Consider the following 17,926-nt stretch of genomic DNA (forward strand, 5'->3'; position numbering starts at 1 on the left):
CCTTCTCTTCAAAAAGCACAGGCCTTCACCACACTTAGCAGCACCAGGCCACTGACACACAAGTTGTGCAGTTCAGATTCCTTCTAGCAGAGAGCAATGGGGCATGCACTCACAATTCATTACAGGACTGAAATGACACAAAACGCCATCTCTCCAGCGGCTCACCTGAATGGAGTACATGATGATCTTAAAGCAACGAATAGCAAACGTCTTTGGCTCCCAGAGCGAGTGGTTGTCTAGATGGCTTCAGGGAAAGGAAAAAAAAAAAGAGAGAGAAGAGTTAGTTTAACAATTACAGAGGCTTGTAGACTTGCTGGTACGACAAGCAAAGGCATCTTTTCCCTTTGCTCAGAGAAAACAGCAAATAAACAGCGTGGGAGGCAGGTGACACAGAAGCAGTCAGAGCAGGGAGTGAGAGGAGGCAGAAGAGCAAAGATCAGGAAGGGGGAGCCGACGTAGAATTGCAAACTGCCAGCTAAGGCTCAAACCCTGTAAAGAGCTAATTTGTCTGCCTTTTTCTGCAATTCCCTCCCAGGCCCAGGAGTTGCTCACTTTCAGGGGTTAGTCCACAACTGTGCTCACTGACTTTGCTCCTGTATGGCTGGGACGGGGACCCAGAAACTCCTAGGTCTTTATCCCAGCTCTGCCATTCAGTCCCTCTGTAACCATGGGCAAATCATTCAGCTTTTCTGTGCCTCAGTTTCCCTCCTCACCAAACTGGGGCTGATAGTAGTTACCCGCTCACTAGGGGAAGTAGTTGTTGGGAGGAGGAGATTACCAAACACATACACAGCACTTGAAAAAGTGCAATGCCCTAGGTATTGGAACAAATCCACTGCCCCCGGGACATCAGAGCTGTCGTTCTGCTCCAGGCTACAGCCACTAACTTCAAAGCAGCAGCAGAGATGGAACTCGGCTCATCCTGATCCAGAAACACAGGTCCCACAGCCACTTGAACTAAAGGAGAATCTCCACTGCCCATGAGCAGTCTAAGGTTTATGACACACAGCTGAGAAGATCTGATCACTAGATGATTACCTGTTCCATTCATTCCCTCTGAAGCACCTGGCATTGGCCACTGCTGAAAGACAGAATACTGGGCTAGATGGACCACTGGTCTGACCTAGTATGGCTGTTCTGATGTTCTTATGATTCCATTACATACAAAGCGACACTAAGGTTATGTCTACCCTACAATCTTAAGTTGACCTATGTTAGGCCAATGTACGGCTCCTGCAGTAATTACTGCGGTGGCTGATGTCCACATGACCCTCCTTCTGTCGGTGGTGCATGTCCTCACCAGGAGCGCTTCCATCGACTGAAGAAGGGCAGTGGGGGGGGGGCTGAGAGCCAGGGCTCTCAGCTCCACGCAGCTCCTCACCAGGAGCCCAGTTGCCCCCCGGGCTTCTCACCTCCTCCACTCCCAGCCAGAAACTGGGATACAGTAACCCAGGGCTTCTCACTTCCAGCGAGGAGGTCTGCGCCCAGAGTCCAGTCAGCTGCCGTACTCCCCATGGGGAGCGAGGAGCCAGGACCCCAGGGGGCAGCAGGGTTCCCAGTGGCAGCTCAAGCCAGGAGCCTGGGTGGCAGCTTGGCTTGGAGTAGAGACCTGGCAGCAACCCGGCTGGGGAGCCAGGAGCCAACTTTCTCATCAATTTTACGGCTCCAGCTGAGCCATGAAATTGACAAGACAGCCAACAGCAGATGTAAGGAACACAGTGTTTATACAGACACTGCCTCACCCTATCTACACCAACCTGAGCCCTATACCTCTCCTGGAGGTGGAGTTATGATATCGGTGTAGTAGGGCACTTACATCGGTGGGAGCAACCCTGTAGTGTAGACTCTGACATACTTAGGTCAACATAACCTGCCTTATGTCGACCTAACTCTGTAGTGCAGACCCAAGCCTCACTAATTCACCGCAATATTAGTGTTCCTTATTATCAACAATACAAAAGGGTCCCCCTCTGGGACAAAAGGGGATGAGGAAAAGAGAACACAGATAGCCAGAGTGTCCAGCCCAAGAGAGATGCAGGCAGGGTGGAGGGACAATCACCAGATCGAGTGACTTACATGAGAACAGGTTTGATGGCGTTCTTAATGTTACCATAAGCCGCTCGCCCCAGTAACTCCCGCAGGCACCTTTCTGCCAGCTCAGTGGGACTCTCTTTCTCCTTTTCAGTTGCTTGCAGGGGAGATGGAGAGCGGCTGAGAGAGAGCGAAAGAGAGATTAAGCCTCATCTGTACAACCCCTCAGTACAGCAGCAATCAAGGAGACCGATTTTCATGCCCTCATTCTCCCGTGCCACAACGCGACGCTCTCGCTCTCTTTCCAACGCCGCACTCCCAGCGCTGCCACTCCTCCGCTGCGAAGGACGCCAGCATCCAGAATATAAAAACCGCCCTTTGGAACTGGAAATCTGGGCCCACAATGAGAGCCATACTGCCTCCCTACATGCCAGCTACACTAGCAGCTCGTCCCATCTCCTTCCAGTATGCCACTGCACCACGCAGAATAGAACTGCTGTGCTCTGCTCTGCTCCAGGGTGGCTGCATTTCAGTGCTCAGCGAAGGGATTCCCTGTGTGCGGTGAACCTGTTGACCAGTCTGGGCTCCTTTGACAGGAGAGATGATCTATAAACAGAAGGGATGCTGACTATTGGACTCTGCCCATGTGGACCTCTCCCACCCGCGCAGATCCTAACGTTTACCGGCGTGGCGCAGCTCAGATGTACCACGGAATGGAGGCAGACAGTGGGAAATTCCTCTGTTCTGACAAATTAGGGCTCCACGTAAAAGAGGGCATTTGGTTCAGGGTTTAAGAGGTGCCTAGTTTATTCTGCAATGGGCCAGTAGAGGGAGCTCCGACTCTCCCCTTCCCCACCAAAACAACCGCTTTGTGCTTTATACACTCGGCCGGGAGTAACACGCTGGGGTTATTGGAATCGAAGATCCAAGCTCCTGATGAACCTAAACAGAGGCTGTCACACAAACCCCGTCCCATCTCCAGCTGGCCAGGACGCTGCGCTCTGTGCCATCAGACTCTGAACTGGCCACGCTGACTCTGAGAGGTAGGATGGCACAGCGGTTAGTGCTAGATTCAGAATTGGGACCCCGGGGTCAATTCTCTGCTCTGTCGGTGACGCCCTGCGTGACGCTGGCAAGTCGTGTAGTCTTTGTGGCATGGGGACCACAGCACTGCCCTAGCCCACTGGGTGCTGGGAGGGTAAATACAATGAAGATTGTGAGGTGCTCAGATATCCCGGTAACAGGGGCCACACACATACCTTAACCAGCCATTCCTGACCTCTGGGCTAGCTCGCTGCTGTTTATTATACCTCGTAGTGAACCCCCCAGCCCCGAGGCTGCTCCAGTGGGCTCAGACCCCAGCAGCCTCCGCTCCAACACAAAAACCAACTGGGAGCCCCCCCCACCACACTCCTGCCCGGGAAGCACAGCGTCAAACTCAAGGACTTGGCTGTGATGGTGGCTGACCCTGATTGCTTGAGAAACCATCTCCTTCTAAATCACCACCCGCAGCAGCTATGTGCCCACGAACGGCCACACTGGGTCAGACCAAAGGTCCATCTAGTGAAGTATCCTGTCTTCCGACAGTGGCCAATGCCAGCCTCAGAGGGAATGAACAAAACAGGTAACCATGAAGTGATCCATCCCTTGTTCCCCATTCTCAGCTTCTGGCAAACAGGCTAGGGATACCATCCCTGCCCTTCCTGGCTAATAGCCATTGATGGATCTATCCTCCATGAACTTATCTAGTTCTTTTTTTAACCCTGTTATAGTCTTGGCCTTCACAACATCCCCTGGCAAGGAGTTCCACAGGTTGACTGTGCGTTCTGTGAAGAAATACTTCCTTTTATTTGTTTTAAACCTGCTGCCTATTAATTTCATCTGGTGACCCCTAGTTCTTCTGTTATGAGAAAGAGCAAATAACACTTCCTTATTTACTTACTCGACACCAGTCATGATTTTATAGATCTCTATCATATCCCGCCTTAGTCAGCTCTTTTCCAAGCTGAAAAGTCCCAGTCTTATTAATCTCTCCTCATATGGAAACTGTTCCACTCCCCTAATCATTTTTGTTGCCCTTTTCTGAACCTTTTCCAATTCCAATACTGTATATCTTATTAGTAGCCCTGGAGGATGGACGGGACCATGAGGGCGAGTGGGGTCAGAGCTTCCTTAGCCATGGGCCCTTGAATGCGGAGCTCAGATCAGAGTGAGGAGAGACCCCAGCGCCCTGAGAACAATCTGAAAACACACACTGATCTGCCTCTGTTTCCATACGAATCATGTTTGAAAACCATGTTGCCATGGCACCCGAGTGCCAGACGGGTGCTCACAGACCCCCGCGTAGGCAGCCAGACAGTGAGTCAGGGACAAGGAGGCCGCAAAGCACCCAGCTCGCTGCTACCAGCCAGCCCTGTGCTTCTGACCCATGGGGCGGGAGATGGACCTTTGGTCTGCAGTGTGTATCCGTAGGAGACTGTCCACGTGCTGCACACTCAGTCACTACAAAAACTTAACACATGCACCCGGGGAGCCAAGGCTAGAATCCCCATCCAAACACACAGGTCTCAACCACTTCAGGTAACCCCTTTCATGGGAGCACTACACTGCACACGAAGCCTGGGTCTGTGGGACCTGGTGTTTCCAAGCCTGGGCTTGAGTGTCCACACTGCACTACAATTGCTGGATCCGGGTGTCTCAGCCCTGCCAATGCATCCGTCCTGCACTGGGCTGACCATTTACCGCGGGTCTGCAGCCTGAGCTGTGTCCACACTGCACAAGGAGAGGGCTTGGATCTGTCACAGCAGGACCTGGGCTCTGACCCATCCCCCTAGCAGAGTCCTAGGGCCTGGGCCCTCAGTGCTTGCTGACCCGAGTCATACTGATTTGTGTGTGGTCAGACTTGGGCGCCAACCTGCATCAGAGCCCGGGCTTCATGCGCACTATAGGCATACCCAGAAAGGCTCCTTTATTCTTTCTGGGAGCCAACCACTAGAGGACAGTGGTAGACACCCAAAGCCAGGAGACTGCAGTGTTTTACACACCATAAATGCCTATTTGAATATGAAACATGGGATTTTTGTGCACTCCTTCGAAAATCAGACCCCCCAGAGCCAGAACCTGCCCTCGCTTCAGCCGGTGCAAATCCAGGGTAACTCGCTGCCTACTCACAAGTTACTCCAGATACATGCTGGCATCAGGATCTGGCCTTCCGCTTGGACCTTTTGCTTATGCAAACACCATGAAGGAGTTTTAAGCCCGAACATTTGATTTTTGAAGGCATCTTTCCTAGCCTTCAAAATAAACCAGGCAGAATACATGCATACTTCCCTTTCTCGCCAGTCTGTAAAAGCATCCAAAGAAAGCGGATCTATTGCCTGAGTAATTTCCCTTAAAAATCCCTGTCTGCTTGTGAAAACCCAGCAGGTTGGGGTGGACATGCCTGAGGCATACGATGGGGGAAGGGAGAGAGAGAGAGAGGTTTTACCTAATCTCCCGTCACAGCTGGCACGCGGTCTGGGCAATTACTCCTCTCTAAAACGGTAGAGAGAGCGGAGAAAAAGCTGAGACTTATCTGGCGAATGCACAGGTCTGCACTTTCACCTTGACAGCTCTGCAAAGCAAACTGAGTCGAACAGCTGGTGGCTAATGATCTTGATTAGGATTCAGGAGATGGGTTCAATTCCTAACTCTGCCTCAAGCTTCCCCACACCCTTCACTTCATCTCTCTGTGCCTATGTTCCCCATCTGCAAAGTGGGGATAACAACACTGCCTTTGTCTTGTCTCTTTCGATTGCAAGCTGCTCAGGGAAGGGAGTGCTTCCTTTCAGGCATCTGTACAGCAACTAACACAACAGGGCCTCTAAGCGCTATCATCATAATGAAGAACTTTCCCAGCAGGCAATTTCAGAGAGATTGCAGAGAGAAAACACCACAAACAAAAACTCAAGTTGCCTCATTTTAAGGAATCTTCCGAAGGCCCCAAACTCTAACGCCCATTAAATATTGTGCGCTTGAGAGAATAGAAACAAAACGGAGAGCTGGTAGCAGGCTACAAGGCAGAGGGCAGGGAACCAGGGCTCGTGGTTCTGCCACTAGCTAGCTGCAGAACTTGAGAAAGGCACTCAGCGAATCACTGATCCGGAAAATTGGTTTGTTTCCAGCAGAAACTTTTCAATTCGTTCAACCAAAAGTGATCCCCCCCCCCCCCAGTTTTTTGTTTTGTTTCATTTTCAAGGGGGTTTTTTTGTTGTTTGCTTGTTTAAAAACCTTTTTGGGGTTTTTTGTCAAATCTGGCTACATTTCAAAACAAAACCATTGTTTCAAAATGAAAAATCAAAATATATAGTGTCTAAATGGTTGGAATTTTTTTTTCTTCTTCTTTTTATTTCCACCAGATTCGACCCAAATTCGCAAACTGTTTTGGTCCCCTGGAAAATGGATGTTTCATTGAATTTACCATTTGTCAAGAAATAAATAAATAAAAAATAAAATAAAAAATAAAATAAAATAAAATAAAATGTCACCCAGTTCTACTTAAAGGTCACCTGCAATGGAAACAAAATGTCTGGATTGTGTTTTTTTTTTTTTTTACACCTCTCTATGATGTCTGCAGAAAGCCTGATGCGGGGGGTTGGGGTGCAGTTTAAGGGAAGATCGTTTTGCTGTTTTAGCCATCCCTTTTTTGTGGCAATAGTAGGAAATATGGGTCAGGTCCTCAACGCTGCAAACCAGCGTAGCTCCGTTGACATCGATTTGTGCCAGCTGAGGATCTGCTTCAACGTGTACACTGTGACTGAAACCAGACAGCCTCCCAAGGCCGGGTCCACCCATTTCTCACCCAGCAAGGACAGAGGGCCCTCCAGGAATTCAAACCCTTCCTCGCTGCTCGGGGAACAGAACAACAGTTTGCTGCTACCCAGACTCTAGCACTGGGGAATTCTAAGCAGCACCAAAAACGCTATCTGCAGCTCCGCGCCCCCCTACCAGGAAGGGAAAAGCAAACTCCCACCTCTCAGCCTCCTCTGCGTGCTGTAGGTTGAAGAGCAGCGAAGGCACGATTTTGTCCATATGCTGCGGGTCCCAGATGTTCGCTTGGAGTTCATCATTAACCGTCTTCCTCACCACCCCCTGAAGGCCTTTTATGCCGGACATCCGGATCCTTAAGGAAAAGATTAAAAAAAACCCCACAAAAACAAAAGACCAACACACGGATGACACAGTGCTACCCATTCATTAGAACGTCTGAACCCGTGACTCCAAACGGCTGGGGATTACCCATCCCACAGGTGTGACATTAGGAAAGAGATGGTCATCCAGAGGTGAGAGCAGTGGACTGGCCATTCAGGAAGCCTGGGTTCTTTTCTTAACTCTGCAAGAGGAATGTGATCTAGTGGTTAAGACAGGGAGTCAGGACTCTGGGCTTCCTTTCTCAGCTCTGGGAGCTGGGCCTGCTGGTTAGAACTCTAGCTGTTTGAAGGGAGGTCATTCCCTTTCATGGAGGATTTCAAGAGTTCAAAATCTGGGTTTGTTCCAATTGAGAGCAAAAAATTCTCTGCAAAAGGGGACAGAGCCCCAAGCTCCAGGGCAGTGTGCCTGGTGGGCTGTTTTGCAGTCACAGACCCTAGGACCTCTGACTCCAGGGCAGTCTGTCTGGTGGGCTGTCCCAGAGCTACAGCCCCTGGAAGTGCAGATGGCCAAGGAGCTTCTAGCCTCTCTGCTCCCGCCATCCCAGACGATGGGCTGCTGAAGAGCATAGCAGGCGAGCTGGCAGGAAACCCAGCAGGGTTCCCACAGAACTTTGTCAAATCGAACTGTCTCCACGGAACATTTAAAGTTTGACAAATTGGCAAATTCCAGTGAAAAGAACGTTGTGTTAGCATTTTTTCGACCTGCTCTAATCAGAACAGTGTACGGCGGGGTCCAGGCTCTGGCTTCTCCTTCCAGCTGTGTGACAGAGTGATCTATGGCAAGTAAATTTACTTCTCCGTACCTCAGTTTCCCCATCTCTAAACTGGAGATAATGTTACTTCTGTCTTTCCCAGGGGCCGCTGTCAGGACTAATTTGAAGTTTGTAAAGTGTTCTGAGAGCCTTAGGTGAAAGGCGCTAGAGAGGGACAAAGCACCAGTAGTGCTTAGCAAGCCAGGGCCAGGGGGTGAATTCCTGACATTATTTCTCACTTAACAGAGAGGTCAATCTGCTTAGAAACAAAGATGGGCCCAGGCTACGACATTTACAATTGGACCAAGATCTAAATTCCCCAGCATGTGGTGGGGAGGGGGTGTTGGATCGGGGGATTTGGTTTAGCCCAATACAAAGATAAAGGGCAGCCATGAAGTGACAGACCCAGATCTGATCTTCCCCAGAGCCTTAGGGATCTTGGAGACAGGATTTTGGTTCAAGCCCATCTTGACTTAGAAGCAAATAATCAAGTGGTGTTATTTCTCTGTGTGTCCTAGCAGACCCCAACAAGCAATGGGCCAGCTAACGTAAATCAGCTTCGCTCCATTGACTTTAATGGTGGTATGCCAATTTCTACCAGCTGCAGATCTAGTCCAACATAATATGATCATTCACATCTCCCTCTAATAGCTGGCTCCAGCAAGAAGAGACTGCCGCTTTGTAACAGCTAAGAGAGGTACTCCTTTAGCGGGAGTGCTGTCCTTTCGGTTCTGAAGGTCCTAGGTTCCATTCTAGCGGACTACAAAAATGTTCTCCATACTGAGAAATCCCCCGCTCTGCCCAGAGCCCAAACTGTTCAGCTGTGATGACAAGGAAAGACCACCCCTTTACTCAGATCAGCAATCTGTATACTCAGTGGTCTCCTAGAGCCAGAAAAATAAAAATAACCCAACACACTTTGTGAAACCAATTCATGGAACCACAGATTGACCAGTGAACTTATCTGACCCCGAAGCAACTCCCAAAGAAGGGCTGTTAAACAGAACTAAAATGCTCAAAACCACAGGGTACTTCTCCCCTGATTGCAGGAACTGCAGAATAGGTCTCTTGCAATCCAGCACATAATTGAACCAGGATCATTTGTGCTCTATGGGTCAGTGGGAAACAATGGAGTTTTCTGCACCATTGTCTTGCTAGGGGAAAATAAAATGTCCCCTGATCAGAGTAAGGGGAAAATAAGCTGCAGTGAACAAATCGGCACAAAGAGACTCTGCTCAGCCACTAAACTATACTCCAGATTGGAATGGGCTCCATGGGAGCTGGGCACCTTTCTGCCTTTGACAATTCCCCTCCAGGTCCGAATGGATGCTTCTCTGGGATGCTTATTATTTAAATTGGGCTGCAAGAGGTGCCTTCAAGACAAACCGGCCGACAAGATCCCTGCCTTGGACGGTTTACGAAGGTCCCAATCCTGCATTCCATAGTGGGGCGATCATTAAACACGTGCAGCACTCCCTGGATGGGATCCCAAGGGCCTCTGAGCCACATCCCCACCGGCGGGAATCAGCTTCGCTTCACTGACGTAAATGCAGCTACGTCAATTTACACCAGCTGAGGATCTGGTGTAAATGCCTCTCATTCCTCTGCGGCTCCTACGGCTTGCCTCTTTCCCCAAATACAGCAGCCCTGACCTAAAGCAAACACACTAACCTCCCCACAGGCCCCAAGGGAACCTGAAGAAAGCCAACAGACCAGGCTGGAGAAGCTGTGTCTGACATGCCATCAATGCCTGGGCATCCTCACTCCCAGCCTCGCTCACTGCAGCACCACTGAAAATATGAGGCCCAAGGTGGCTAAAGGGACATAACCCAGAAAAACGTACCCTCCTTAAGGGATGGTTCACCCCACGCGGCATCTCTTCCCTGGAAAATGACTACACTGTTTAAAGACATGGCTTGACTTCCCAGCAATCCCGGGGGGAGAAAAACCCTGTAGTGTTCCGTTCCTTTTGGAGAGACGACATACATTATAACTTCAGGGGAACTGTCCCAGGTCTGAACTTGGCCCTGTAACCTCATTTATCAATAAACACTAAGGATCAGACCCTCCGCTGGAATAAATCAGTGAGAGCCATTGATTTACCGCAGCTGAGGACCTGGTGCTGAATCACAGACTGAGCTCCGAGGCAGCTTGTTGACTTTTACTAGGTGAAACAGGTGTGGGAGGGCTGGGACTAGAAGAATTTGAGGCGGTGTTAAAAAGTGGATAAGCAGCTGTGCTGCAGGAGAACAGAAACGTCCACTGGCATTAGAGCTACAGGAGGCGTCAAGGGAATTGGTGTGTGAAGTACATGGACAGAACTGTTTAAAATACAGAGGCTGTTTCCTAGTATCCCAGGGCAGGTCAGATGGTCACGGATGGAGGGGTTGGCTGAAACCAGGTCTGGGGGAAAGAGGCTCCATGCAATTGGAAATCGTGACCCTGTGAGTAAGGGTCACAGGACAGTCGCTATTTTCTCCTCATTTTCTAGGCGTTTGTTTCTCAATGAACTGTTTGGAAGTGGAGTAAAAGCCCCCAGATTATGAACTTTAATGTTCCCCTGGTAAGTCACCGGCAAGCCCTTCCAGCGACCATACTGCAGCTGTGTGTGGACCAGCACATCACTGAGCCCCCACACACAAGAGCCGTGCCCAAGAAACATAGGCCCTAATCCTGGGCACAAACAGACAGACTTCCCACTGGGTCACTAGAAGTAAAGCGGGGCGGCAGTCTGTGAAGGCTTTCGATCAGTAAAAACGGAGTGGGAACCTCAGGACTTAGCCCACTGCAAACAGAGATGGGCCTAGACTCTAGATCCAAATGTGCCTGGATGTCGGGGCATCTGCAATCCCAGTGGCAACCGAAACCCACTTGGCCCTGCCCTCCCCAGCAGCCCCCCATCTGCCCCCCCCCACCCGGAGCACCCGCCCCCAGATTTAGTCAGGGTGGGTATTTTTAGTAAAAGTCATGGACAGGTCACGGGCCATGAATTTTTTTTTTTTAAATTATTGCCTGCGACCTGTCCATGACTTTTATTAAAAATCCCCCCGACTAAATGCTAGCCTTAGTGATGGCTCCTCTCTCTTGCCAATGAGCTGAATCCAACCACTCTCGGCACTGGGGCAGTTGGAGCCTGAATATGACTCCACGTATCACTCGTCGCTTGGACCCAGCTCTGCTAGAGAAGCAGGTGAATCTCACCTGGAGCCACCAGTCCTTATTGAGCTTTGACACCAGATGAAAAGCGTGATATGGGAGCTGAGTAGTGTATTATTCTTCCTTCTGATTGTTCAAATAGTAAAGGTTGACTCTTCATGTGTGAAAATGCAATTTTCAAAGCCTTAGAACTCAGCCAAATCTCATCCAATTTTCACTATAACACTTCAAGGCATCTCTTCTCACTTAAGGCTCATTCCTTGTCAACTTTCAGCTTTCTAGTCTCAGCCGTTTCAGCCAGACGGCTTTCAAAACACAAAGCTGCCAATGTTACTTTTCCCCTCTGGGAAAATATTTTCCCCATCGCTCTCCCTGTTCTCAGAAATGGCTGGTGTGGTTTTATTCCCACTTTCCAAAAGAAAAAAAAAAGTCTCCTTCAAGCAGCAGGCCCCAAGAAGCAAAACCTGAAAGTTACAAGTGACTGTGACCTTAGCTTTCTCCAGCCAGATTCTCACACTGGTACCCATCACTGCACTATTTGAGCACTAGACTATCTGAAAGGTGGGGTGGTCCAACGGAGGGAGCTCTGGACCATAGGTTCTATTCCCAGCTCTGCCAACGACCCACCCTGGGTCATGTCCCCTCTCTGTGTGTCTGTTCCCACCATTAGTCCGTTTAGATTGTTAGCTCTACAATCTAGGGCAGAGATTGTCTCTTACCATATGACTGCACAGCGCCCATGACAATGTAAGTCCAGATTCTGGCTGGAGCACCTAGGGCTACCATAAAGCTACTAATAGTTTGTCCAGCAGCATTAAAATAGTCCAGAACAGCAAAACTTCATGCCCTTCGCTCTGGGTTTGTGCATAGTCTGAGCATTGGCTGCTCTAAGGTTCCAGACTCCAAGACCAGAGACCAAACGATCACCTCTCCTTTAGGCGCTAGACACTCTTCCTGGCTCAGCTCTGAAGCACTGGGTTATTACTCTGTGCTGTCCCTGGCCTGCCTCTGCTTGTTATTCCTCGGCTTTGAAAGGCTTCCTATAACGCCTAACCTCGCTATGAGATGAGGGGAAGCAATTCAAACTCAAACTCAGACTGCAGCCTAACCATGGGCAAAATATGGTTAAGAGAACAGCAGGGCGTTACTGAAATGGCACCCAGTCAGGGTGACACTTAGAGAATCCCAGTGCCAGAGGGCCTGGAGCCCCTTGGCACGTAGCAGAGAGTCTCAGCTGGCTGGCTGGCTCAGTGTGCTTTACACACTGCTGCCGTGGCATTGCGCCAAAAGATGGCACGTAATATATCTTTGGAAAACTACTAACTCACTGCTAATTCATGTTCTTGCGTGATGCGGGGACAGTTACCCTACAAAGACTTATACAGATGTGCTGGAAAGCAATTAAAACATATTTAACGCAGGCATGCCAGGGGAAGTGGATAAATGGGTTTTTCCAGAAGAAGGAAAGGGGCGGACACCTGAAGCCAGGTGTGGCCAAGCACAGGGGGCTTTGTACTGGACTTTGCAGGAAGATCATTTGCATTGCAAAAATCACATGCAGGGTAGAAGCCAGGATGGCGTCTACACCCGGCATGGAAAGGAACTTTATGTGGGGAGTCACTTCAGACAAACACATTTCAAAGGTTTAGTGGTCTATAAAGAGAGGGGAAGAAAACCCCTAAGTGGCCCTTCCCCTGAGGAGACAAAGGGCTTGTCTACACTTGAAACACTACAGTGTAGACACTACTCTAGGGGTTCTCCTGTCGGTGTAGGTCACCCACCTCCCCAAGAGGCAGTAGCTAGGTCGACAGAAGAATTCTTCCATCCACCTAGCGCGGTCTACACCCAGGCTTACGTCAGCTTCATTACGTTGCACAGGGGCGTGGATTCTTCACACCCCTGAGCGATGTGGCCAGGTCGACCTAAATTTTTAGTGTAGACCAGGCCAAAGAAACTAAGCGATCTGAACTCTGTGTTGGGATCCTGGCCAAGGACTAGCCAGCCACGCTGGAATAATGACTGTGGCGAGACAATCTCTCTGAACAGGAGACTCTCGTTTGTTGAATTTCAGGCTTAGTAGAGTATTTTCACTTTTGTGTGTTTGTAACCATTTCTGTCCTTATGGGATCACTTACACCGAGGTTCGCTTGTTCACAAACTTGGTTTACGTTTGCTATAAACCAGCTCAGTGCCGTGACTGAAGGAAAGGCTGTGTTAACCCCCGTTAAGATAACAGGCTGCTGTATATTGTCTCTCTAAAGGAGCAGCGACCTTGGTAATGGTTGTGTGAGCATTACAGGGAGGGGCTGGGAGTTGCAGAAATATGTTCCGGGAGGAGAACTCAGGGCTGGAAGGCTTATTGAGTTCCCCTGCAAACAGGTGTTGACTAAACCCCTTCTTGGCCTGGGAGACCCCCCAGAGCATCACAGTCAGTTATGGAATGCTTTGCAAGGGACGGAGAGGAGGTAATTTTAAGTGCTAGTTGTTTTTAAAATGCACTGCAGACAAGATCACCATAAACAACATTAATCTGTCTGTGTTCATCATAATTAATCCTCCCGAGGAGCATCTTCCCAGCACAGGAAAGCAAGTCGCTCATTAACACTCGTGTCTAGAGAGATTCGGTTTTCCGTATTTCAATATTATAATCAAGCACGCGGTCACATTAGTGGATTTTAATGCTGCTCTAAGGAGCCAGATCGACAGCACTGGAGACTGAAGTCCTATGTTGAACCACACACTAGATGCACACTTCCCACCCATATGTCTCAACCCTGATCTGAGTCACTGGGTCTCTACCAATTTGATGGCCTCTCTCTAGTGAGTTCTAGTGGTCTCTGGAAGGTTGTCCTAGAGGGTGAGTTTGTACCCTCTATGCCCAATAGCCATTGGCAAAAGAACTGGTTTTCCCTACTAGGTAGCTGGGAGTAGATCCAGGTGGGAAACCGTTTTCCTCTCCTGTGAATATTTTCAAGAGTTCAGAAACTTTTCCCTTCCACTTCAGAACAAAACAAAACAAAAAAAAAACAGGCAGAGACCCCTTCACCTGGGATGAAGGAGAGCTGGATTCAAGTCCTGTGCTCTAACCACTGAGTTACCCCCAGGGCATCTGCCTCTTTCAGTTCCATCCTGCACCCAAGAGACCTCTCTCGGTTAAAGTTCTGGCAAACCCGGTATGTTTCTTCAAATAGTGTTGCTTCCAACACATCGGCATTTTCCAAATAAAAAAAATGTTTTGTCAAAAAATTCCCAACCGGCGCTAGCTGCGGGATGGCATGGAGAGCAACTGGATTCCATTTCACAGGTGGCTTCAGCTCCCAGAGGTTGTTCACAGGCTCCATTGCACAGTGATCCCAAGATGAAAAGCATCATATAACAGTTTGTCTACATGGGGACACTCAGGCAAATTAATCCAAATTAATTTTTAAAATGGATTCGTTAAACTGCATTAAACCTGTGTGGACATTCTCGTTCACAATTAAAGTGGCCTTAATTCAGTTTAATTTAATTCATTTCCAGATGAATTAAGATGAACCAAATTAAGGCCTCTTGAATTCTGGATAAGAGCATCCACACTGGTTAATGAGTTTTAACTCATCCCCTTTAAATTTTAACCTGTAGTTAATTCAGTTTAACTTTCCTGACCACGTCCAGGTAGAGAAGCCCCAAAAGTTTCATTCACTTGTTCAGTTATTCATTTGCTAGACAGAAGTGGGGGCTGATGTGTTTCATTCCATACTCACTTGGTTCTGATCTCCAGCTCATCGTGACTAGAGTGGCACATCTCACTGAAGCGCGACACAAAGAAGTCATAGCTCCTGTGGTAGGATGGAGTGTCCTCTTCAATGTTCGCGAACTTCACAAACTGGAAAAGGGAAAATGAAGGAGAGAAAGTCAGCCCAGAGGAAGGACAGCAAAGGCAGGAGGGAGAAAATTGATGAATAAACCTCACCCTCAGAAGCAAGCTCCTCACAGAGCAGGTCACACCAACTCAAAGCAGCACCAGACCCTGCCAGAACAGATGCCAAACCGGCAAACATATCTCCACCGCTACAATGATCAACACCCCCCACAACACACCTGTCAAGATCCTTGGGTCCTATTCATACCTATCACAACATGCGGGGTACCTCATCCAGTGCAATAAACGCCCCGATAACAACTTTGTGGGTGAAGCCAGATAACCACTACGCTCTCGAATGAATGTGCACAGGAAAATGACAGAAGACAGACACCCTGTCACCTGTGGGTGAACACGTTTCACAAAGCGATCGCTCTATATCCGTCCTCGTCCTCAATGGAAACCTGCACAACACCACCTTCAAAAGACCGGCCTGGGAGCTTAAATTCATAACTTCATGAGACACTAAAAAAAAAAAAAAAATCACAATCTTAATAAAGATTAAAGCCACTGGTTTGTGGCTTATTAAAACAGTCACCCGCTAACCCTCCTTTTTTGTCCTAGGACCGCAGGGGCGTGAACAGGTCACTTCACCTTGAATGGTCTCTTACAAATCTGTGTTAACTACTTATGCTAACCTATCTGTTCCACCGGCTGGGACACTCGAGTACCTTTCCCAGACCTGAAGAAAAGCTCTGTGCGGTACAAAAGCTTGTCTCTTTCACCAACAGAAGTTGGTCCAATAAAAGATATTACCTCACCCACCTCGTCTCTCTAATATCCTAGACCCAACATAGACAACACCACCACTGCAAATAATCAAAAACTCTTTTATAATTCTTATAGCTTTTATGGGCTCCAGTGATACAAAGAGGACTCAAAGCTGCATTAAGGCAGACGCTGAGGATACCTCTAATGTAGGAGAATCCTGAGCTGGATAGCCAGCCCTATGCCAGCCCCCACCACGGAGGAATAGGCAGGAGATTGGAAGGGGGATGTCACAGATGGGAACGCAATGTGCTCTGGTGATCCTGGCTGAGGGAGCAGCACCTTGAGGACCTTTTTCCACTGACAAGTTAGAGCAACCCCAAGGCTGCTCTAATTTGCATTATAGGCTGGTTCAACCTCAGTATCTCCAGGATCTGAAAAGGATGGAAAGATGGCATAAAGCCATCTAATGCCCTCAGAAGGGCACTGAGCGCTACTCTAGCAGACCTGGGAATCTAGGCCTGAAAAGTGAAGGTTTACAATAACATGGGACTCTGAAAATCCAACTGGATTCTTCCTGCTTTTAACATCTCCACCAGGAAGTAGTATAGATTCTGCCCACAGAACTTAGCTGACAAGTCTGCTGCTGCTGACAGAATCCAACTCATAGCCACACTGCCTCAGCGGGGCTAACCAGAGTTAAAACTTGTTGTGTCAGTAAAGTCAGCAGATCTACAGATCTGGCCTTTGAGAGTCACATTTTCAAGCTTTTCTCTGCAACCACGAAGGCTAGAGACTTAGCCGACAGTCTCTGCAGTTTCTTTCCAGGACCTGAATCTGAAGCTTTCAGAAAAACCATCAAATACCACAAGACTCAGGATAAAATTGCAAGCATTGGTATCTAACATGAGCACCTAGCAAGTAGCTACGATGATGAAGAGAAGGGGGTCATTGCTTTCCTGACTGTAATCTCAGACAAACATCTTAGAAAATTACCAGTGCTGTGATACTTTGAATACACATTGCATTTATTTTTTCCCCAGGGAAAGGCAGAGTCCTTGACATTTTCGTTTTTGCTAACAATCCCACATGCTTTATTTTTCCATTCTCCAAATGCAGGCACAACCAATTCCCTGGTGAGGTTTTGGCTACTGTAGCCCAACAGAGAATTCCTGGGCTAATACTATGCTGCACCTATACAACTGGGCAGACCATGATCCGCCGGCACGTGCACGTTTTACATCGCCACAAGAGTTGTGTTAGCAGCAGCCGCGTTTGGATGGCATTGTGAGGCAGGCCGGGATACTCTACAGCCAACCACTTAAAGCTATCTCCAAAACCGTCCTAATGACTAGCGCAACCCAGCAAATCAGCCAGAGAGGAGCGACTGCTCATGGAAGAAGGCTCCTAGCAATGCTTCATTCCAGGAGCTGACGTCCAGCCTCTAGCCAGCACATCAGCTCTATGCTTCAAGCTACCATCTGTCCACTAGCAAAGCAATGAAGACTGCAGAGACCCACTCCCTCTGCCAGAAAGAGACATTTATGCATCACTTCTATTTCAGATTCCCTTGCTTTCATTACAATTTTATCATGGCTGGTGTGGAGAAAGTGAATAGGGAAGTCTGTTTACGCCTTCAAATAACACAACAGCCAGGGGTCACCCAAAGAAATTAATAAGTAACAAGTTTAACACAATCATGAGGAAGTATTTCTTCACACAACGCACAGTTAACCCATGGAACTCATTGCCAGAAATGTCATGAAGGCCAAAAGTATAACGGGGTTCAAAAAAGAACTAGATACGTTCATGGAGGATAGGTCCATCAATGACTATTAGCCAAAATGGTCAGGGATGCAACCCCATGCTCTGGGTGTCCTTAAACCTCCAAATGCCAGAAGCTGGGACTGGATGACAGAGGACGGATCACTTAAAATTGCCCTGTTCTATTCATTCCCTCTGAAGCACCTGGCATTGGCCAGTCGGAAGACCGGATACTGGGCTAGATGGACCATTGGTCTGACCCAGTATGGCCGTTCTTATGTCTTCATCTGCAAAACGGGGAGAATACGACTTACCTCTGAAGTGTGCTAGGTCTATCTAGCTTCTAATACAGTGCCCATCACCATGGCAACTCAAAGTTAAAGTGAGCACTTCAAGTCCTCCTCTCTCCCCCCACCAGTCAGATG

The 17,926-nt window shown here is 48.6% G+C and overlaps 1 protein-coding gene across 6 annotated transcripts in view; it reads right to left on the reverse strand.

The window, feature by feature from the left end:
* EFR3B (EFR3 homolog B) overlaps positions 1-17,926 on the reverse strand; it is a 154,903-nt gene that overhangs the window by 35,155 nt on the left and 101,822 nt on the right. For 5 of the 6 annotated variants that reach the window (XM_074947365.1, XM_074947363.1, XM_074947364.1 and 2 more), the window contains 4 exons: positions 14,872-14,993; positions 7,043-7,192; positions 2,077-2,211; positions 166-244 (listed from right to left, as the gene is read on the reverse strand). In XM_074947365.1, coding sequence (XP_074803466.1) covers positions 166-244; positions 2,077-2,211; positions 7,043-7,192; positions 14,872-14,993 — 486 coding nt within the window. The remainder of the gene's footprint in view (positions 1-165; positions 245-2,076; positions 2,212-7,042; positions 7,193-14,871; positions 14,994-17,926) is intronic. The other variant, XM_074947367.1, reaches the window with a different exon arrangement.

Source organism: Natator depressus, chromosome 3, assembly GCF_965152275.1.
Source record: "Natator depressus isolate rNatDep1 chromosome 3, rNatDep2.hap1, whole genome shotgun sequence".
Taxonomy (NCBI): domain Eukaryota; kingdom Metazoa; phylum Chordata; order Testudines; family Cheloniidae; genus Natator; species Natator depressus.